We start from the raw sequence: 23,604 nt of genomic DNA, 5'->3' as shown, positions 1-23,604 counted from the left end.
CTTTGCTCAGATGTGAGAGAATTGCATTAAGATAGATCCAAATATCATTCTCCAGAACTGAAAACGCACTTACCTGTGGGTTTTTATAGAGCTCCAAAAGAGTTCCAATTTGGGCTGAAAATGTTGGTACATTTCCTGCAATGATGGCAAGAGATTGTTTCTGTGACTGGCAGTTGTAGTTGGGCAGGGTCTGATTCCCTGCAGAGAGCAAAAACAGAGCACTCTCCAAGGTCCTTTGGTAACTGGGAATTGCATTATAGAGATCATATCCCAGAGAAAGATTGGGAAGCAGATTGGGGCTCTTGTTGATCTCCTCAATGGCAAAGAGGAAAGCCAATAAATATTGATAGTTGTTCCATTGCCACCTAAACAGAAGGAACAGCAATAGGAAATATGGTTAAGTCCTATAACTCAGGGTAAACTCAACCACGCCAAGAGACACAAAGGGTTAGAATTCGACTGTTAAAATAAGATGTTCCTCCCCTGCTATATGGAGCTGATGTGTATAAGGTTTCCAAAGTTCTGAAAAACTTTCAGGTGAATTATTTTCTCTGTTTAAACAAATAGTGTGCAAGTAGCAATAAGAGGTCTTGCGAGTATTATGTGTGGGATGATATCTCATTTAGCTGAATAGTAATGCTTTCATCTGAACAGAGCTGATTTTAAGGGAAGATCATTAATGTATGAAGACAGTAAAATTTTTTGTAGGGATGTAGATAAGGAAGGCACACATTCACCATTTAAAAATATTTTTGTTAAATATTATTTATCTAATTTGATTTATTATAAAAATTATTTTTTCAATTTGCTATAGGATATGTGTGCTCACCAGAGACAGAAAGTGAAAGAGAGGACACCTTCATGGCACCTGAGAACGAGTGATTTCAGGAAAAAAAGAAATGAAGATTTTTCTACTGATAATTCAGCCTCTAGTCCACAGACTCAAGTGGTAGGAGCTTCATCAAGCCTTCTCTCTATCTCTGCCTCTGTCTGTGTCTCTGTCTCTTTCAACCTCTGTCTCTGTCTTCTCATGTTTTTGTAATTTTTTCCTTTCTAAAGTTTTTTAAGGTAAAGCATTTTCTTGGCTGTCAGCCACTCCTTTCCCTTTATCTTGTTAATAATTCCCTCTCCTTCTCCCAACCCAGTAGAGGCAAAGTAGCAGGCCTTAGGAAGACACCTTCATGGCTCCTGAAAACTAGTGATTTCACATGGCACATTTGCACACTGCACAGTTTTCTGATTTTTTGTTTTTTAAATAAAAAAATATTTTTTTAGTTTCTTTTTTAGTTTTCTTTAATTCTCTTTTTCTCTGTTTCTTGTTTGCTTTTGTTTCTGTTGTTTTTCTCTCTCTCTGTTTCCTTGTCTGCATGCTCCTTGATGCTCATTGAACTTCAAGTTTGGGAAAACCACACCATCCATCAGATGACCACAGGGCCACAAGAAATATGAGAAAGCAAGAAAATATCTCTCCTCTAAGGGAAAAGAATAACTCCTCTTCATCCACAGACAGTTCAATGGAAATCATGGAAATGTCTGATAAAGAATTTAGAACATTCATAATGGCAAAGATAAATGAGATGGAAGAGAGACAATGAACTGCAGAAGGGAAAGGAAAAAGGAGCTGATGAGTTCCAGGAGGTGAGGAAATTCTTGCAAGATCTAAAAGAGGAATTACACACTTTAAAAAAGAATCAAATGGACCTGTTATAGATGAAGGCTATAATAAAGAAAGTCAAAATCTCCCTTGAAAGTATTAAAATCAGACTAGATCATACAGAAAATAGAATCTCAGATATAGAAGATAGAATCACTGGCCTAGAAAAATTCACCATGAAGACTGAGAAAATTGCCCAAAAATTTGAGAATAGAAATAGAAATAGAAATACTAGATACCATCAAACGTCCAAACATCTAGATAATTGGCATCCCAGAAGGCAAAGAGACTCATAAGGGCATTGATAATCTATTCCATGAAATCCTGCAAGAAAACTTTCCAAACCTAGAAAGGCACTCAAAGATCCAGTCCCAAGAAGTACAAAGGACCCCAAATAAAATCAACTGAAGAAGATCTTCTCCAAGACACATTATAGCCAGATTGACCAAAACCACAGACAAAGACAAGATACCAAGATTGGCAAGAGAGAAACGGCAAGTTCCCTACAAAGGATATCCCATCAGACTAACAGCAGACCTCTCATCGGAAACACTGCGACCAAGAAAAGAATGGGAAAATATATTTAAAGTGTTAAGGGAAGAGCAATTTCAACCAAGAATACTGTACCCAGCAAGATTATCCTTCATATGGGAAGAAAAGAAAAGAATATTCTCAGATAAACAAAACCTGAAAGAATTTACCAGCACCAGAGCAGACCTCCAAAAAGTTCTCAAGGGAGTGCTATGTCAGGAAAATTAAATGCAAGCACACAGAAATAAGAGTTCAAAAACTAAGAAAATGGCCAACTTAATTGTAGAGACAAGTTTGGAGTTGAATATTATATCCCAGAATTCAATCAGGAAGATTGAACCACAACAGAAGATAGATTAAGTACATGAGACTGAACTGGTGAAAAAGCATTCTGTGACTTTTGACTAAAATACTGCTACTTTTCTTCTAGGCTTTGTTGTTTGGTTTTAAGAGTTTTTGTCCTGTCTTAAGCTGTCAATAGGTTCATGTATCTACTATTTGAACAGAATACTAACCTGTTTCCAGACTTTAAGTTTTAAGCAAATTTCCTTACCAATTCATACCTACTTTTCATGAAATTACCAGGTGAATTTGCTACTGACAGTAGTTAGATTATTTTAAAAATTGTGTGATCAATAAAATGTGGGGGAAAAGGAATGGAGGACAGCTATAGACACCAGAGATAGTGTGATAAGAGGGTGGGAAAGGGCAGAGGGTCAGACATAGGTATAAATATATATAAATAAATATATATGTGTAATGTATGCATGTATACATATATACACACACACAAATATATATAAAACTTAAAAAAAACAACAACAATGAAAAACCTGAATGTAATTCATTTTTAAGCTGTCAAAGGTAGATCTGGTTTCCAAGGTTCTAAGTCTTTCCCTTTTCTAAGAAAACTTGTCTTAAGACTACAGGTGGCAGACAGGAGGGGCATGTTGGTCCTGCTGACAGATATAATGGCTAGCCAGCAGTGATATGGAGTTGAGTCAGATTTCAGTGTAGGTATTTAACAAATCACGATGGGTAAATCTAGTTTACAAGCTAAGTGACGCATAGTGATTGAATGTATGAAAGAAAGAGAGAGAGAAAGAAAGAAAAAGAAAGAAGAAAGAAGAAGGAAGGAAGGAAGGAAGGAAGGAAGGAAGGAAGGAAGGAAGGAAGGGAGGAAGGAGAAAGAAAGAAAGAAAGAAAGAAAGAAAGAAAGAAAGAAAGAAAGAAAGAAAGAAAGAAAGAAAGAAAGAAAGGAAGGAAGGAAGGAAGAAAGGAAGGAAGGAAGGAAGGAAGGAAGGAAGAAGAAAGAAAGGAAGAAAGGAAGAAAAAAGGAAAAACAAAAAAATAATAATTAAAAAGTTGGATACCAAAGCCAGATAAAGGTATCACAAGAAAGGATAATTAAAAGATAATTAATCCTTAACATAGATGCAAAAATCCTAAATAAAATATTAGTAAGTTAAAAAAAAATATATATATATTCTGTTTCTTCAAGCAATTAAAAATAAAACTACTTTGTGATATATATATATATGCAGTTTCCTCAAGCAATTAAAAATAAAACTACTTTGTGATTCAGTAATCCCATTAGTCAATATAGACCTAAGAGAAAGAAAATAGTGAAGAGATTGTACTCCTCTGCTGACTGCAGCACTATTCACAACAGCTAAAATATGAAATCAACCAAAGTGCTCAAAAACTAATAAATAGATTTTTTAAATGTGTTATAAATATATACAACAGAATATTATTCAGCCATTTAAAAAAGGATAAAATGCTGCCATTTGAGGCAATGTGGATGAACCTAGAAAAAAATAATAAAAGGCTACACTGAAAAAAAAAAAAAAGAAAATGAGAGAGAGAGGTAAAGTGTGAAAGCAAGCCATCAAGTCTGGAACTCAAACTGTGGTCGACCATGTGGGAGTTCACGATTTTAAAAACCACATCACCTGCTGCTGGCCCCCATTCATGATTTTTTATACATTTAAAAATTATATATAGCTGCACAATAAAAGAAACAATAATTAGAGTGAAAAGACAATCCTTGGAATGAGGGAATATATTTGCAAACTCTCCCTTAGCTAAGTGGCTTATAACCAAAATATACAGGAAGCTAAAGCAGCTTACCCACAGAAAAACAGTAATCAATCCAATTAAAAGATGGGATAATGAGCTGCACAGACAACTCTCCAAGGAAGACATATAAACAGCCAAAAAGTATAAGAAAAATGCACAACATCCCTTCTCATAAGAAAGATGCAGGACAAAACCATAATGAGATACTACTAACCCCAGACAGAATGACTAAGATTAAAAAAATAAAGGATGATAAGTATTGGCAAGGCTATGGTAAAAAGAAAACTCTCCTACATTGTTGGTGAAGAACAATATGCAGGTTCTTCAAGGATCTACAAATAGAACTGCCACATGATCCAGGAATTCCACTTGATGTCTACCCAAAGGATAGGAATACACTCAGTAGAAGAAAAAAATGCTTACACATCCATGTTTATTGCAATATTACTCACAATTGCTAAGGCATGGTTCGAATCCTGGACTCGGTGGCTTAAACTCACACCGGGAGCACGTGTGTGTGTGCCCAGGATCCTGAGACGGTAATAGAGGAGAAGGGATTGCGGCATGGCCATCCACCCTGGGGGTGATTTCTTGCTTTCTATCTCTCTGTCTCTCTCGGTCTTCTGGTGAGCACATGCGCCCTATAACAAAAACTTCTCAAAAAAAAAATTAATTAATTAAATAAAAAAACACCATGCTGAGAAAATACAAATGAAAAAGTCTATCAAGATGCATGAAAAGAGGAACATCAAACAAAAGAATGATAAAAAGACTCCACAAGGAGCAGTACCTGACTATCTGTTGGACAGAGGAGAGTCCTGGGCTTAAGTACTTTCTAATATGATTAAACAAAACTAGAAAGAGAAAGCAGAAAAATGGGAAGTCCCTCTACCCAAAGTTCGAGCCCTGGAGAAACAAAAATATTAAAAGTTATTCAAACAGGAAAGAGAAAGAAGGCATGGAAGAGGCTGGTTACAAAAGCCTGCTTTGTTGGAGATGGTTTTACTAGAAAAAAACACCTAAATGTGAAAGATTCATTGGGTCAGTGGGCTTACATTTTAAGAAGGCCCATGTAACACATACTGAACTGAAAGCCACCTTTTGCCTGCCAGTACTTTGTGTAAAGAAGACTCCTTCATCCCCATTATATACAACTTTGAGTGTTATCACCAAAGGTACTGTCATTGAGATGAACATGAGCAAGTTGGGCCTTATGACACAAGGAGGCAAGGCTGTTTGGGGAAAATATGAGCAAGTTGCCAACAATGCTGAAAATGATGGATGCATAAATGCTGTCTTATTGATTTGATAGCAGTTGCATACAAGTAATTCCTTGTGATTTTTTAAGATGATACACCAATCTGGAGAACCACCATGATTGTGATGTTTCTGAATATAGCCAGTCTTACATGTTGCAGTCATCAAAAAATTACTTATTAAATTTTACAAATACATTAAAGTGGTCTGGTTTTTCCAAAAAAAAAAAAAAAAAAGAAAGAAAGAAGAAAAAAAAGAAAAGCAAATGTGGATACCAGAGACAATGTGGGAGGATGGTGGGAAGTAGGGAGTGGGTGGGAAAAAGAGATCTACACATTTATGAAGCATAAAGTAGCTTTAGGATTTTTAAATAGAATGTGGACTGATTAAATTGATGTAAACAAATATTTAATATTTCCTGGGAAGAGAAGACTACAAAAAATTTTAGTAATATTAAAATTCACAATACTCAATCTTCTTTATCTTTTCAAAGAATTAGCTTTTGATTTCCTTTATTTTCTTACAGTTCATTTATTTTCTATTTTATTTATTTCTGATATATTGACACACCATTACCTAGACTAATTAAGAAGAAGAGAGAAAGGACCATATAAATAAAATTTGCAATGAAACAGGCAATATTACAACATAATAAAAATACAAAATATCATTAGAGGTTGCTATGAGCACCTATACACCAACAAACAAAAAACCTGGGTGAGATGGACAAATTTCTGGACACATATAATCTACCAAGATTGACTCAGGGAGACATAGAAAGCCTGAATAGACCCGTAACAAGCAATGAGATTGAATCAGTAATAAATAATCTCCTAACAAAGAAATCTAAGTCCTGATGACTTCATTTCTGAATTCTACTCAAAGTATTTCCAGAGATCCACAAAGAAGGAACCCTTCCAAATTCATTCTTTGAAGTGTCCATCACCCTTATTCCCAAAATGGGTAAGAATACAACAAAAAAAAAGGAAACCACAGGCCTATATCTCTAATGAATATAGATGCAAAAATTCGGAACAAGATACTTTCAAACCTCATCCAACAGCATATAAAAAAAGAATATTCATCACAGCCAGGTAGGCTTTATTCCAGGGATGCAAGCGTTGTCCAACATATGCAAAACCATATATGTAATACACCATATTAACAGAAAGAAAGTTAAAAACCGTATGATAATTTCAATCAATACAGAAAAACCATTTGACAAAATACAACATTCCTTCATGACTAAAACAAAGTAAACTTGGCATAGAAGGATCGCTTCTCAACATAATAAAAGCCATCAATGAAAAACCTATAGCTATCATTATATGGAACGGGTACAAGACAAGGCTGCCCTACTATTCAATATAGGACTGGAAGTCCTAGCCAATGTAAGCAGACAAGAGAATGAAATATAAGGCATTACAATAGGGGGAGAAGAGTTGAAATTATATCTGTTTGCAGATGACAATGCAGATGACATAGAAGACACAAAAGTATCTATGACAAAGCTTATTAAAGTAATAAATGCATATAGTAAAGTGTCAGGATACAAAACTAACTTACAAAAATCTATAGCATTTCTATATACAAACAAAAGCAGACAAAGGCAGAACTAAAAAAAATGAATCTCATTTACCACAACTAAAAAAATCCTACACATTTAACCTATATATTTAATGCAATCCCTATAAAATTACGAGAGACATTCTTCACGCATTTAGAAGAGACAATTATAGAATCCATCTAAAGATGGCAGCAGGCGGCGTGGTGGTTAAGTGTGTTGGACTCCCACATGACAACCACAGTTCAAATCCTGGACCTGGTGGTTTACTTTCTCATTCTCTCTCTCTCTCTCTGTCCCTCTCTGGTCAAATTAAAATAAGTAAATAAAGTAAAATTTAAAAAGTAATTATTTAAAAAATATATGAAAAAATAATTCATCTGGAACCATAAAAGACCCCATACTGCCAAAGCAATCCTACACAAAAAGAATGGTCACTTTCTGACCCCAAGATATATTACAAACTTATGATAATCAAAACAACATGATATTTGCACAAAAACAGACATAAGAACAAATGGAATAGAGACCATAGAAATAAACCCAAAAACATACTGCCAACTGACCTTCGACAAAGGGCACCAGTCAATCCAGTGGGAAAAGGAAAACATATTTAGCAAATGGTGTTGGAAAAACTGGGTATCCACCTACCAAAAGATGAATCTGAACCCCTATCTGTCACCATTAACAAAAATCAACTCAAAGTGGTTCAAAGACCTAACCATAAGATTTCAAACTATAAAATTACGGTGAAAACATGAGAAATTCTGGGAGACATTGGGTTAGGCAGAGACTTCTTAAGAAAGACCCCCAAAGCAGAGGCAATAATCCCTAAAATAGACAAGTGGGATTATATCAGATTAAGAAGTTTCTGCATAGCAAAGGACACAGTAGTGTGAATCAACACCCCTTGGAATGAGAGAAAATTTTTGTAAACTGTGCCTTAGATAACCAGAATACACAAGGAAATCGAGTGGCATACCTGAAAGAAAATGATTAACCCAACTAAAAGATTGGAAAATGAGCTGAATAAACAACTCTCTAAGGAAGCCATATAAACAGTGAAAAAGCATATGAAAAAAATGCCAACATCTCTCATCATAAGAGAGATGCAGATCAAAACCACAATGAGATACCACCTGACCTGACTCCAGTCAAAATGGAGAAGATAAAAAAAAAAAAAAAAAGGAATGCTGGCAGGTATATGGTAAAAGGGAAAGTCTCTCCTACATTGTTGATGGGAATGTAAATTGGTCCAACCACTGTGGAAAACAATATGGAGTTTCCTCAAAGAGCTACAAATAGAACTACCATATGATACAGCAATTCCACTCCTGGGTATCTATCCAAAAAAAAAAAAAAAACATCAGGAGAACACTCAGCCAGAAAAGTGCTTGCACATCTACATTTATTGCAGTATTATTTATGATTGCTAAGACATGGAACCAATCCAAATGTCCACAAACAGATGAATGGATTGAAAAAGTCTGGGAGATGGATACCAAAATTGAGCTGTGAAATATTGCTTTCCTTGACCAAAAATGAAGATTTTTCTGCTGAGGCTTGCCTCTCTAGATTTATTTCTTTTTCTTCTTCTTTTTTTTTTTTTTTTTGAGGGGTTTTTTGTCTGGGCGGGGTTCAGTTGGGCGTGCACTTGCCAGAAAGACTGAGAGAGACACAGAGACAGAAAGCGAGAAATCACCCCCCAGGGAGGATGGCCACACCGCAATCCCTTCTCCTCCATTCTCCTCTTGGGATCTTGGTCACAAACACACAAGTGCCCGGCATGAGTTTAAGCTGCCTGGTCGAGGACTTGAACCACAGTCGACTATGTGAGAGTCCAGCAACATAGCCATTATGCTAACTGCTGGTCCCTCCCTAGATTCATTTCTAGTGACCTCTATGCACTAAGTGTCTAGACAGGTCCAACTGAATGAAATTCAAACATCTGAATACAATTAGAGTCTGAATATTCCTTGGTTTCTGATGCACAAAGAGTGAAAAACAGAACAGAAGAGAGATTTCAGATCTTCTCCTCCTGCTCACTTCTGAACACCCAGATTGAACTTCAAGAATTAGGAAGAAATGCACCATCCATCAGATGACTAGAAATCATTGCAGAGTCACATGAAATATGGGAAAGCAAGAAACTACCTCTCCTCCAAGAAAAACTAATAATTCCTCTTCATCCTCAGACAGTACAATGAAATGCATGGAAATGCCTGATAAAGAATTTAAAATACTCACAGTGACAAAGCTAACAGAGATGGAAGAGAAGGGAGACAATGATCTGCAGAAGAGGCAGGAGAAAGTGGCAGATATGGTTTATTACCTGTTGATGGTGTGTATAATGTACTCAACTGGTTGGACTGAGGTGTATATCATGCTGGGTAAAGTCTCTTTACAATCTAAATGATGTATAGCAATTGAATGTATAAATAATAATAGTAAATTTTTAAAAAATTCACAATACTCAATTATTAACACTATTTAACATGCTTACATTAATCTTCATGATTTCTTCTATAACTTGATGTATCGCAAATGTCATCTTGTTTCTACTTACGTCCAGAAGTCATGATGGAAACATTTATTTTCTTTCTTCTATAACTTAATGTATCACAAATGTCATCTTGTTTCTACTCATGTCCAGAAGTCATGATGGAAACATTTATTTTCCCTGTGATCTGGAACATTTAAATAGCACCTGATGTGTCTTTTTTCCGACCTCATGGGCAAACCATGTTCCTACTTTCTACACAAAGTACCTGAGATCAGAGGTAATTTTAGCCATTTAAAATCGCTTTCTGCCACACTAGCACTAGGTAGAGAAAATCAAAATCACGTCTGTGACGTGACCAAGTAAGAAATAGCACATGCCATAACATGTATATGTATTTTGGCTAATGAGAAGAGAGAGAGAGAGAGGAAATACTAGAAACAACAAATATCGAGCAAACAGAGATCCTCATGCAGAACAAAGCTTTAAATTCTACACAGAGATCAGGAATCACTGTTGCCTCTTTCTAGTGCAATAACACCTGCGGAAATGAGTTTTAAACGATCCCAAGCTAAATTGCTAAGAATAGAAACACCCTTGGGAAAAAAATGCATATAGCCTAAACCTTTTCTGAGGCCACAGGCATATCAATAGAGTGAATGTTGTACAAATATGCTCCACTGCTAAAACCCACAAAAGGAAAGGAGACATGGTGTGTTCCCACCTGGGGAGAGCTAACACGTTTTTCAAGTGACTATTGACTTGTAATAAAACTTAAGAAAATAATGAAGGGAAGAAGAATGTGACCATGTCTAAGGACATGGTGTATTCTGACCTGGGGAGAGCTAAGTGACTATTGACTTGTAATAAAACTTAAGAAAATAATGAAGGGAAGAAGAATGTGACCATGTCTAAGGGACAGTGTGTTTCCTTGTATGTCTTCAGAGCTTGCCAGGTGTGAATGGCCGTGATGGGATGATGGGATACGTGAAATTCTCAGAATCCAGGATGAACCAGGGAAAGAAGGGTTTCCTAGTGATGCAGGATAACCAGGAGTTACCACGTGTACCTGGAATGCCTGGTGCAAAGGGTAACACAGGTGCTCCAGGAAAGCCTGGTGACATGGTGAATTCAGGCAAACCTGGCCAACAGGGGCCTCCAGGAGAGGTGGGACCTCAAGAACATTGGGGCTTTCCTGGTAGTAGAGGAGAAACAGTGCCAGTAGGATCCCCAGGCCTACCAGGTAAAATGGGTTCTCATGGTAGCCCCAGTCTTCCTGGCTTGCCTTCACCTTCTGGGCTTCCTAGACAGGTGATTAGGGTATAGTTGGTGAACCTGGTCGAAAGCATGAACGAGGTGCCTCTGGTGAAGGTGAAGCAGGAGGAAGCAGGCCCAAAGGAGTCTATGGGTAACTCTGGGGAGCCTGACTTGAGGGCCTAGGAAGTTGGGGGCTTCCTGGAGAGCAAGGACAGAGAGGACAGCCTGTACCCTGAGGCATGCAGGGAGAACAGGGGGCCACAGGCCTGCCTGGTATCAGGGTCCTCCAGGTAGAGCACTGACAGATCAGCACATTAAGTAGGTGTGCATGAGAATCTTGCAAGAGCATTTTGCTTAGATGGCTGCTAGTCTCAAGCATCCAGACACTGGTACTTCTGACCTCCCTGGCAGGTCTGATCCTCCTGGGCCCCCAGAACCACCCGGAGAGAATGATTCCCAGGGCAAAGGGTAACTCATGGCCTCCCAGGCATTAAAGGCTTCTCTGGTCCTCTTGGTTTGAGGGGACCTACAGGTGACAAGAAAAAGGGGGGAATGTGACTCTCCAGGAAGAGGTCTGAAAGGTTTGCCTGAAGCTAGGTGACCCACCTGGTCTTCCAGGTGACCCAGGGCCTGCCAGCTATGGAAGAAATGGGCAGGACAGAGAGTGAGAACCCCCAGGGGTGCCAGGAATTCCTGGTGTACCTACCCCCTCCACCCCCCGGAACCTACTGGCCCTCCGGTTTCTGTGAGCCAGCCTCTTGCATCATGCAGGCTGGTCAGCAAGAATTTAGCAAAGGGCCTGTTGCATGCTTTGTCACCCCAAATTAATATCTTATGCCACATGTTGGTTTTCATCTTCAGCGTGAATTTTTGTTGAACTGTTTGTACTGTATCCAAAAATCTATTTATATTTTGAGTTCTTCTAGTGAGAGCAAAGAAGAAAATGTAATACTCTGGCATTTATATGTTTTGTTGATGAGATTATTTATTTGAGATTTTGAGGTAATATATCTGCTTGTACCAAAGAAGAAATAAATATGGTTTCTTAAAAAATAATAATAAAAATAAATAAAACCAAAAGGGGATGCAGTGAAAGCAGGCTCTCTGCTGGCAAACCTCTCAGTATGCATAACTGTAGTAATTAAATTATTATAGATGCATGCCAGAGAATTGCATAAAGCCCAGATTTAATGCAATATTTGCGATTTTTTTCTGGAAAAGTTAGAAATCAAGATGAGGATCCTCCCCGTGGCTTGGTGGTTAAGGGAGCTGGATCCCACATGGCCAAGAATGTGGTTGAAATATCAGTCCTGGCAGCTTGAACAACATGCCAGGCACATGTGTGTTCATGCTTCAAATCCCAAGAAGATACAGAAATGGAGAAGGGATTATGGCATGACCACACCCCTTGGTGAGTGTTTTATCTCCCTCTGTCTCTGTATCTCTGTCTTGCTCTGCCTGTGCATTCACCCACAGGCAAATTTTTTAAAAAGAAGAAATCCAGGTCAGAGAGAAGGACATTATTCACCTGTGAAAAATAGGCTTACTCACCTTTCTTTCTTTTTTTGGTGGTGGGGGGGGATTGTCGAGCTCACAAGCCCAAATGTCTCAAGCCTGAGAGGAGTGAATGACTGATATTTTCGTAGGACATGATCTGTACAGGGTGGTGGGTCTCAGACACTCATGACCTCCTCTACAAGGTACATTTCCGACATGCCCTTGTCAGTAGTAAATGCCCAGAGTTAGTCCCGCGATGCTAACACTGACGTCGCATCACACAGCCATGTCTCCAGATGCATGTGGGCCTCATTACATGGGTCTTGGCTCTAGGAGGGGCTGAGGTTCCCACGTGCTCACCCGTTCTGAGCCCCCTAGTGACTGAATATGTAAATAGTGCTAATGATATTGGCTAATGATATTGGTTAATGAGAGTAAAAACTACATTGGTTTCTCTTCTGTCTGGAAATGAATGGAGAGAGATTGAGTAAAGAATAGAAAGATAATAAAAGAATAACAAGGCACAGCAAGCTGAATTTATTATTATGCATTTCTGTGCTTAATTTTTATTATTCTCAAACGGGATTACTCCCACACAAAGCTGCATATGCAAACTATAACATACTCCTACATGGTTATACACATATTTACATATACATATAACCAAGAACTTACCAAATAGCTGTCAGTCCTTGAGTTGGCCTCCCCAGAAAAGATAGTTTAAGTATAGCTTCATCCACTTTCAAGTTATAAAGAGGAAACATCCCACCCAGTACCAGGTCCCCATTTCTGTAGACACTTGGCTTTAGGTACTGAAAACAGCTCTCAAATGTCATCATACATGCTGTCTGTAAAAACTGCAGAAGTAGCAAGAGACAGATCAAGGAAACGGACATGTTAGGGCCTGCCCGACACAGCGGCAAAGCCCTATATGTGTCCTAAGCTGAGAAGATGGGGCTGCACCAGGTCTACATGGAGACTCTTCTGTGGAGGGCACAGAGGACTCGCACTCCGACTGTATGCCTTCAAGCTGCACAAAATGTATGCCAGACTGGCATGGCAGACAAGGGCACAGCTAGAAGCATAAAAAAGGCATGTCCAAGGGAGCCTGGGCACTGAAACGCACCCTTAGTGACACTGCGACCTGAGCAACTCTGCTTCCCTTTCACTGTTTCACTTCACTTCCATCCGGGAGCTCTGGGGACCTCAGTGCCCTGGGGCTCTGCACCTGCCACCCTGCATTCTGGTGAAAAAGCACTTTGGGAAAACATATTTTGGACTATTTTCCCCCGGCCTCTGTGATTTCATCATGGCCCAACAAGTCTTTGGGGACCACATCATCCTGAGACAATGAACTCTGTAATTTTGCACCCAACAGAGTCTGAGAGTGGTTATGTCCAAAGTCTGCTCCTAGGCATTTGGCTGGGTTAAAGAAAAATGTGTTAAAATCAACAAAATATCTACTGCCATAAATCTTTATGATGCTTAGCAAGGAGGAGAAGGGTCGATGTCGGTTATTGATGGCTTCCTCAGCAATGTACAAAAGGCGCCTCATTACTACGTTCAGCGTCACCCCCAGATCAGATGACCCTTAAGGACCTCACGATTTGTAAAGGGGTAGACCACAGCCTAGAGAAGAATAGAGTATCAGTTCCCACCCCCACAATTTCCCACAAAATTAAGCTTCTTACCCTCCAGCCTGATGCCCTGTGCTCTGTGCATTGAGAATTGTGACAAGTCATCATCATTATATGATTTGATGTGTGACAGCTGAGAAGAAATTTGTCCTTGACCCAGCGTTTATGTCTTGTCATTTTTCCCTTCTACCAGTCTTTATGGGAAGTAACTATCATAAAATTTTGTTTATATATTATTTATTTACTTGTATTTCTAATTTCTAAGTATAAATTTTATATATTTAGGATTTACAAGATGTAATCATAGATGGAAAATGTGGGCAATAGCTAAACTGAGCCATTTAACATACACATTATCTCGCAAGTTATAGTTTGTGTGTTAGAACACTTAATATCTACTTTTTCAAGTATACAAAATGTTATTAACTTCCCTGACATGGGGTACGATAGATGTCTTAAACTCCTGCCTCGGTTTAACTAAATTTTATGCATGTTGACTAACATTTTTCAAACCTGGCCACACTTAGCCTCTGATAACTATCATTTTACTCTCTATTTCTCAAAATATGACTTTTTAATGTTCCACTTATAAATGGGATGATATGGTATTTGTTTTTCTGTGCCTAAATTTTTTTCAATTAGCACAATATCCTTCAGGTTCAAAAATGTGGTTCAAAGTAACAACTTTTAAAAATTACCACAAAATGTGAGTGCTTATCAGAGAGACAGAGAGATAGAGAGAGAGAGAAAGAGACAAGGGTCAGGAAAGCACCCCCCCAATAAGTGTGGTCACGTTGCTATCTTTTCTCCATTTCTCCAGCCTGCCATGATTTTGGGCTGGCATACACACATGCCTAATATGTTTTCAAGCTATTAAGGATGAGATTTAAACTGCAATGGAGCATCTGGTATCTGGCGCTCTCTCTCTCTCTCTCTCTCTCTCTCTCTATATATATATATATATATTGAAGGGGGATGGCCACACCCAAATCCCTTCTCCTACATTCTCCTCTTGGAATTTTGGGCATGCATACACACATGCCCAATGTGAGTTTTAAGCCACTGGGTCTGGTACTCAAACCACAGTCGCCTGTGTGAGAGTCCAGCAAAACAATCAGCACAGCATCTGCTGGTCCTAACTTTTAATACTTGTACTGCTCAAAAAAGCTTCTTTTGAAAGTTATTTTATTTTATTATTTTTAAGTTTTATACATTCAGTCACTATATGTTATTACAGCTTGCAAAATAAATGTATTGCCAGAAAGAATACACTATATATTAGTTCAGTTAAACACATTATCATACACATTATCACCAACAGATTATTTTCTACTTTGGGGTCCCGTAAATGTTTTGCTTGCCCCCTCCCTTGATTCCCTTCCTCTCATCCTCCCCCTTACCCCCTTCTACCTCATTGCCTCTAGTGTCTGCAGTAGTTCTCCACGGTTTTATATCTTCCAGTCTTTCCGTTTCTGCCATAGAGTGCAGGCACTTCATACCATGCCTCCCTTTCATGGTCTGGCTTGCTTTGCCTAGCAGTATTAGCTTCCATTTTTGTCCCCTTTCTATTAAATACCAGGATCTCATTGTTTTTATGGCTGCGTAGTATTCCATAGTGTATATGTGCTACAAAAGCTTCAGGTTTAAATTTAGCTTTCTGTCTCTGTGCTTGTGCCTTCAATGTTTTCACAATAAATTTCTGCTCCTCAATAAAAGCAAGCTTGATCTGGTCAATGACATGTGTAGCACACACCACCTTCAACCCTCCTGACATGTTTTATCATTTTAGATAATCTCATAAGAACTTCAGGTCTCATGGCATGAACCCTTTAAAGTCTGACTGACGTACACCACGTGCAGAATTTGGTGCTTTTCTAACCTTCTGAGTGTAAAGGTGAACAATCCTATTACCAGAGGTTCGGTTCTGCTTTGCCTGGTTGGAGGCTGTATTATGGAAAGCCTATGCCAGTATGTAAATGCTGGACCATTCAGAGTGCCTCTGGACAGCTACCCCGGAATGGTGTCTGGTTCTCTTCATCACTACGCTATGGGAGCATTTCACACAATTCTTGCTCTTTTATGAGGCCAAATACAATTACATTGTGGACAAATAAATATCACAGGATTTATCCATTCATCTGTTGATAGACTTACATTGATACTATTTCTTTTTTTCTTCTTTTTTTTTTTTTTTAGGTTTTCGCTATAGGGTGCGTTCACTATAGAGTGCGTGCGCTCGCCAGACAGAGAGAGACAGAGACAGAAAGCGAGAAATCACCCCCGAGGGGATGGTCACGCTGCAATCCCTTCTCTTCCATTCTCCTCTCGGGATCTTGGGCACGCACGCACACGCACTTGGCATGAGTTTTAAGCCACCGGGTCCGGGACACGAACCACAGTTGACTACGTGGGAGTCCAGCGACATAGCCATTACGCTAACTGCTGGTTCCCCCTTTTATTTTCATCTTACCTAATACTTACTATATTTTCTCTTTTCAACAATATCTATTCTAAAAAGGGTGATGTAGTATTTCACTTTTGCTTTCACTTGCATTTCCTGATGATTAGTGATGTTTGGTCTTCACTTATATAGCTATTCATGTGCTTTTTTTTGAAAGATATCTATTTAAGTCCTTTATACTTTTTAAAAATTTGGATTGTTTTTTAAATACTGAGTTTTTAATTTTTTTCTTTTCTTTAATTTTTTCCTTTCTTCTTACTATTTACAGATTCAGTAGCTATACATTATTTATATTTTAAAGAGACTTTACCCACCATCATATACACCACAGTTCAGTCCAGTTGAGGATACTATACACATCCTCATCAACAGATAATAAACCATGTCTGTGTCCTACAAATGTCTTACTCCTCTAGTTTTTCCCCCAATTTTCCTTTCCTTCAATCTTCCTCTCCCACACTTTACTTTCACTTTGTCTCTAGTGTCCATGACGATTTTTAATGCTTTTATGTTCTCCAGACTTTCTTTCTCTACCATAGAGAGCAGAGTCAGTGTATGTTAACTTGAGACATACAATGTCTCTCTTTCATAAACTGACTTGCTTCACTCAGCAACAGATCTTCCATATTTGTCCACTTCCTATCAAATTCCAAGGCCTTGTTTTGTTTTGTTTTGTTTTGTTTTGTTTTGTTTTGTTTTTATGGCTGAGTAGTATTCCATGGAGTATATGTGCCACACTTTTTCAATCAATTCATCTGTTTGTGGATATTGGAGTTGGTTTAATGTCTTAGCAATCGTGAATAATGCTGCAATAAATACACTTGGGCAAGCGCTTTTCTGACTGAGCATTCTCCTGTCCTTTGGGTAGATACCAAGGAGTGTAATTGCTGGATCATATGGTAGTTCCATCTGAAGGTCTTTGAGGAACCTCCATATTGTTCTCCACAGTAGATGGACCAATTTACATTCCCACCAACAATGTAGGAGTATTCCCGTTTTGCAACATTCCCCTCCAGCACTTATGATTTTTATTAAATCTTGTGGTTTTGACAGGGGTGAGGTTGTATCTCATTGTGGGTTCGATAGGCATCTCCCTTATGATGAGAGATGTTGAGGATTTTTTTCTTGTATGCTTTTTGGCTGTTCATATATCTTCCTTAAAGAGTTGTTTACTGGGGACCAGCAATTAGTGTAATGCCTATGTCACTGGACTCCCACATAGTCGACCGCGGTTTGAGTCCCGGACCCGGTGGCTTAAACTCATGCCGGGCACGTGTGTGTGTGTGCCCAAGATCCCGAGAGGAGAATGGAGGAGAAAGGATTGCGGCATGGCCGTCCCCCCTGGGGAGTGATTTCTCGCTTTCTGTCTCTCTGTCTCTCTGTCTGTCTGGTGAGTGCACATGCCCTATAGCAAAAACCTCTCCAAAGAAAAGAGTTGTTTACTCAGCTCATATTCACACCTTTTGATTGGGTTAATCATTTTCTTCCAGGTAAGCCACTTGAGTTCCCTGTGTATTCTGGTAACCAGTCCCTTAGCTAAGATACAGTTAACAAAAATTCTCTCCCATTCTGAGAGTTGTTGATTCACACTAATTACGGTGTCTTTTGCTGTGCAGAAACTTCTTAATCTGATGTAATACCATCTGTCTATTTTGGGGATTATTACCTGTGCTTTGGGGGTCTTGCTTAAGAAGTCTTTGCCTACCCCAATGTCTCCTAGAGTTTCCCCAGTATTTTCCACCAGGAGTTTTATAATTTGAGGTCTTAGGTTTAGATCTTTGGTCCTCTTTGAGTTGATTTTTGTCAATGGTGAGAGGTAGGGGTTCAGATTCATCTTTCTGCAGGTGGATATACAGTTTTTCCAGCACCATTTGCTAAAGAGGTTTTCTTTTTTCCCATTGCATTGACTGGCACCCTTTGTCAAAGATGATTTGGCTGTATATTTTGGGGTTATTTCTAGGGTCTCCACTCTGTTCCATTGGTTCTCCTTTCTGTTTTTGTGCCAATACCACGCTGTTTTGATGATCACAGCTTTATAATATATTTTGGGGTCAGGGAGTGTAACACCACCCACTCCACTCTTCTTGCGCAGCATTGCTTTGGCAATATGGGATCTTTTATGATTCCAGACAAATTCTATGATTGCCTTTTCTAGATATGTGAAGAGTGTCTCTTGTAATTTTATAGGGAATGCATCAAATATGTAGATTATTTTGGGTAGAATTGCCATTTTGATTATATTAATTTTGCTGATGAAGGAACATAGAATGTCCTTCCACTTTTTTGTGTCTTTTTCAATTTCCTTTTTAAGGTTTACATAGTTTTCCTTATAGAAGTCTTTGACTTCCTTGGTTAGTTTTATTCCTACGTATCTTATAGCTTTTGTGGCTATGGTAAATGGTATTACTTTCTTCAGTTCTGTCTCTGTCTTCGTGTTGTTTTTATACAGAAATACCATAGATTTTTGTAAGTAAATTTTGTATCCCACCACTTTACTCTGTGCATTTATTACTTCAAGAAGTATTTTTTGGGATACTATTGGGTCTTTTATGTATACAATCATAAAGGAATGTTATATTTTCGCAAATGCTTTTACCACATCAATTGAAATGATCTTACGGTTTTGATCTTTCTTTCTATTAGTATGGTGTCTTACATTTATGGTTTTGTGAATGTTGAACCACCTTTGTGTCCCTGAAATAAAGCCTACCTGGTCATGATGAATAACTTTTTTTATATGCTGTTGAATATGGTTAGCAAGTGTCTGTTGGATGGTGTGTTAATCTTGTTTATCTTCTCAAAGAACTAGCTTTTGCTCTCAATTGTTTTCTGTATAGTTTGCTTATTTTCTTTTTTTCTTTTTTTTTTTTTTTGGGAGAGATTTTCCCTGTAGGACGCGTGCGCTTGCCAGACAGACAGAGAGAGACATAGAGACAGAAAGCGAGAAATCACCCCCCAGGGGGGATGGTCACGCCGCAATCCCTTCTCCTCCATTCTCCTCTCGGGATCTTGGGCACGCACGCACACGCGCCCGGCATGAGTTTTAAGCCACCGGGTCCGGGACACGAACCGCGGTTGACTACGTGGGAGCCCAGCGACATAGCCATTACGCTAACTGCTGGTTCCCTAGTTTGCTTATTTTCTATTTCATTTATTTTTATCTTTGTCTTTTCTTATTTTATTATTTCATTTTATTTTATACATTTAATCACTATACAACACTTTGCTTGTAAGTTGAATTTACCCACCATGAATATGCTTCACACAAGTGCCGTTGAAGATACAAAAAACATAATCAACAGATAATAACCCATATCTATGTCCCATAGATGTCTTGTCTTTCTATTTTCCTCCTCAATTTCTTTTCTTACACTCTCTCCCTTCTCCTACTCTCTTCCCACATTGTCTCCAGTTTCTGTAACCATTTCTAATGTTTCTATGTCTTCTAATCTCTCAGTTTCCACCATCAAGTGCAGATAGTCAGTGTATTTTGCATAGAGACATACAATGTCTCTTTTTCATATCCTGGCTTACTTCACTCAGCAGTAAATCTTCCATATTATTCCATTTTCTATCAAATGTCAGGCTCTTGTGGCTTTTTGATGGCTGAGTAGTATGCCATAGAGTATATGTGACACACTTTTTCTTTTTAAAAAATTTTTATTCCTTTTTATTTCTATTTCTTTTATACATTTGATCACATTACTTAGCTTACAAAGTGAATATTCCAACATGTGTACCTTTCTTATCAGTCTAGTTCACCATACTAGAAAATTATCTTCAATAGATAATAATATGTTTCTTTGTTCCATAAATGCCTTACCTCTCTATTTTTTTTTTAATGTCCTACCTCAGATTCTACTCCTTCACCTGCCCTCTTCCCAGATTGTAACTGGTATTTACAACAATTTACTTAGTTTGTATACCTTTAGTCATTCATTTTTTTGCCCCATAGAGTGCCCCATAGACAATCAGTATATATTAAGTGGAGACATACAATGTCTCTCCTTCATAGCCTTGCTTGCTTCCCTCAGAAGTAAATCTTCCATATTCATCCACTTTCTGTCAAAAGTCAGGGTCTTGTTTTTTATGGCTAAGTAGTATTCCACAGAGTATATGTGCCACAGTTTTTCAATCCACTCATCTGTCCATGGGCATTTGGGTTGATTCCATGTCTTGGCAATTGTGAATAGTTCCACAATAAACATCAATGTGCAAGTACTTTTCCAAGTAAGAATTCTTCTGTCCTTTGAGTAGATAACAAGTGGGATTGATGGATCATATGGTAGTTCTATTTGTAGGTCTTTGAGGGATCTCCCAATTGTTCTCCAGAGTGGTTGGGCCAATTTACATTCCCACCATCAGTGTAGGAGAGTTCCCCTTTCACTCCACTCCTGCTACCACTTATCATTTTTTGTTTTTTCAATCTTAGTTATTTTTGACTGAGGTTAGGTAGTATCTCATTTTTGTTGATCTGCATTTCCCTTACAATAAGGGATGATGAGGATTTTTTCATATGCCTTTTGGCTATTTATATGTCTTCCTTAGAGAGTGGTTTTTTTCAACTCATTCTCCCATCTTTGAATAGGGTTAATCATCTTTTTTCAGCACAGCTGCTTGAGTTCCTGGCATATTCTGGTTATCAGTCCCTTATCTGATGCATAGTTTACAAAATAATTTCCCCATTCGGAGGACTGTTGATTCACACTAGTTACTGTGCCTTTTGCCATGCAGAAACTTTTTTTTTTTTTGCTATAGGGCATGTTTGTACTCACCAGAAAGATGGAGAGAAACAGAGAGACAGAAAGCAAGAAATCATCATAAGTAGAGCGAGAAGACAAACCTCAGAGTGGGAGAGTATATTTGCAAGTTATACCCCAGATAAGGGACTGATAACCAGAATATACAGGGAACTCAAGCAACTTCCCCACAAAAAAGTCCATCCACTTAAAAGATGGGAAAATGAACTGAACAAACAATTCTCTGGAGAAGACATACAAATGGCCCAAAAGCATATAAAAAGAAATACAAATCAAAACCACATGAGGGGATCAGCAGTTAGCGTGATGGCTGTGTCACTGAACTCCCACGTAGTTGACTGTGGTTTGAGTAACGGACCTGGTGGCTTAAACTCACACCAGGCACGTGTGCGTGCATGCCCAAGATCCCAAGAGGAGAATGGAAGAGAAGGGTTTGCCATCACCCCTCGGGGGTGATTTCTCGCTTTTTGTCTCTCTGTCTCTCTCTGTCTTTCTGGCGAGCACATACGCCCTATAGCAAAAAACCTCCCCTCCCCCCCAAAAAATTAAAAACAAAAACAAAGAAACAATGAGATACCACTTAACCCCAATCAGAATGGCTAAAATTTTAAAAATAAATAATGATAGGTGCAGGTGAGGCTGTAGTAAACGGGAACTTTCCTATCCTGTTGGTGGGAATATAAATTATTCCAGTGGACTTTGGAAAACAATATGGAGATTTGTTAGAAACCTACAAATAAACCTACCATATGAACCAGTAACTCCACTGTTAGGTATTTACTGAAAAGATTGGAAAACCCTCAGTCAGAAAATCACTTGCACATCCATGTATATTGCAGCATTATTTAAAATTGCTAGGACAGGGAATCAACCCAAATGTCCAAAAACAGATGATTATATTTAAAAATGTGGCATATGTACTCTATGGAATACTACTCAGCCATAAAAAACAATGAGACTCTTACATTTGATATTAAGTGGACAAATATGGAAGACTTAACACTAAGTGAAGCAAATCAGACTATGAAAAACAGGCTTTGTATGTCCTAATTCAATATATACTTGTCTGTGATCTATGACAGAAACTGAAAGTTTGAAAGGTGTAATAGTAGGGAGGGCAATGGTAGATACTAGAGATAGCAGGATATGTGTAATACAGGAGAGGGTAATTCAAGGAGGGAGGACAACAGGGGAAGAAAAAGGGAAAAAAAGTATGTTTAATTGACAAAACAATGAAAAACTATTTGCTGATGATGTATATAGTAATGTCTTTGTCTTGAGTGATATGCGTGTTATTCATTCTAGAAAAGAAAGAAATGTTTTACACTTCACATAATTGTGATTAAATCTAAAAAAAAATAAATAAGGGTATTACAAAATGAAAAAAATAAAGACTTAATTGAATGGAATTCCAGTTAGCCCATGTTCATCGATTTCTAATCCATGTTCATGGACTAGGAAAGTTAATTTTGTTAACATATCTACACAACATAATGTACAGACTCAATGCAGTCCTTATCAAAATTTCAATATGATCATTACACAAACAGGAAAAAAAAAACCTTTAAAATTTATATTAAATTAAACCACAAAAGACCCCAAATAGCCAAAGGAATCAAAGCTGGAGAAACACTATGTTTCAAAACACATTATTAAATCATAGTAATCAAAACATCATGGTACTTGATAAATGAAAACCCTGTTTGGTTTCAGTTCATTTTAATTATGACTTTCATATTTATCAACTGGGAATAAAATTTTCATTAAAACATTTCAGTATAATTCTTGTACTCACTTGGCTCACACAGGTCATTCTGTCCATTTTTACATAAAAAATTTTGGACAACACCACTGTTCACACCCACACACCCCCACGCACACCCAAAAAGAAAGAAAGAAAAAAGAAAAATATATATTATGTATTACTTTCTGATCCAGCAAATGTTGTGGAGGATAAGGCCACTATATCCCACATGACAGACTGTGGTTTGAGTCCTGGACCTGGGAGCTTGGAAAATAAAAGCAAAGGGATTGTGGTGCAGACATGCCTCTAGGGAGGCTCCTAAAGGTGCTTTCTCACTTTCTCTTTCTGTTTGTCTACTGTGAGCAGATCACACTCACCCTAAAGTAAAAGAAGAAAAAGAAAAAAATAGTTTCACTTTCTCAGAATTTCAGGTAAAATAGCAACATCTGGTCAGTCATATTCTTCCAGTCTCTGACACCTGATTTTTCCTCCAGCTTCATGCCAGGCCACTTACTGCTGAGTCATTGTGTTTTTCTTCTCATGTTCTTGATTAGTCATCACCCAGGCTTTTTTTTTTTTTTTTTTTTTGGAGAGATTTTCACTGTAGGGCGCGTGCGCTCGCCAAACAGACAGAGACATAGAGACAGAAAGCGAGAAATC

At 38.2% G+C, this 23,604-nt stretch overlaps 1 protein-coding gene and 1 pseudogene across 1 annotated transcript in view; one reads left to right on the top strand and one right to left on the bottom strand.

Annotated features, from left to right (window-relative positions):
- Positions 1-9,473, bottom strand: part of LOC102483217 (vomeronasal type-2 receptor 116) — a 35,505-nt gene extending 26,032 nt beyond the window's left edge. Inside the window, exons 1-2 of the mRNA XM_014587950.2 lie at positions 9,421-9,473; positions 74-365 (exon numbers count right to left, since the gene is read on the bottom strand). Coding sequence (XP_014443436.2) covers positions 74-365; positions 9,421-9,473 — 345 coding nt within the window. The remainder of the gene's footprint in view (positions 1-73; positions 366-9,420) is intronic.
- Positions 9,474-10,566: 1,093 nt separating this feature from the next.
- Positions 10,567-11,673, top strand: LOC106734900 (collagen alpha-1(IX) chain-like; annotated as a pseudogene).
- Positions 11,674-23,604: the final 11,931 nt, after the last annotated feature.

This window comes from Tupaia chinensis, unplaced genomic scaffold, assembly GCF_000334495.1.
Source record: "Tupaia chinensis unplaced genomic scaffold, TupChi_1.0 Scaffold000249_1, whole genome shotgun sequence".
Taxonomy (NCBI): domain Eukaryota; kingdom Metazoa; phylum Chordata; class Mammalia; order Scandentia; family Tupaiidae; genus Tupaia; species Tupaia belangeri.
The sequence above is the reverse complement of the archived record's forward strand: the minus strand, read 5'-3'. Positions and strand labels throughout refer to the sequence as shown.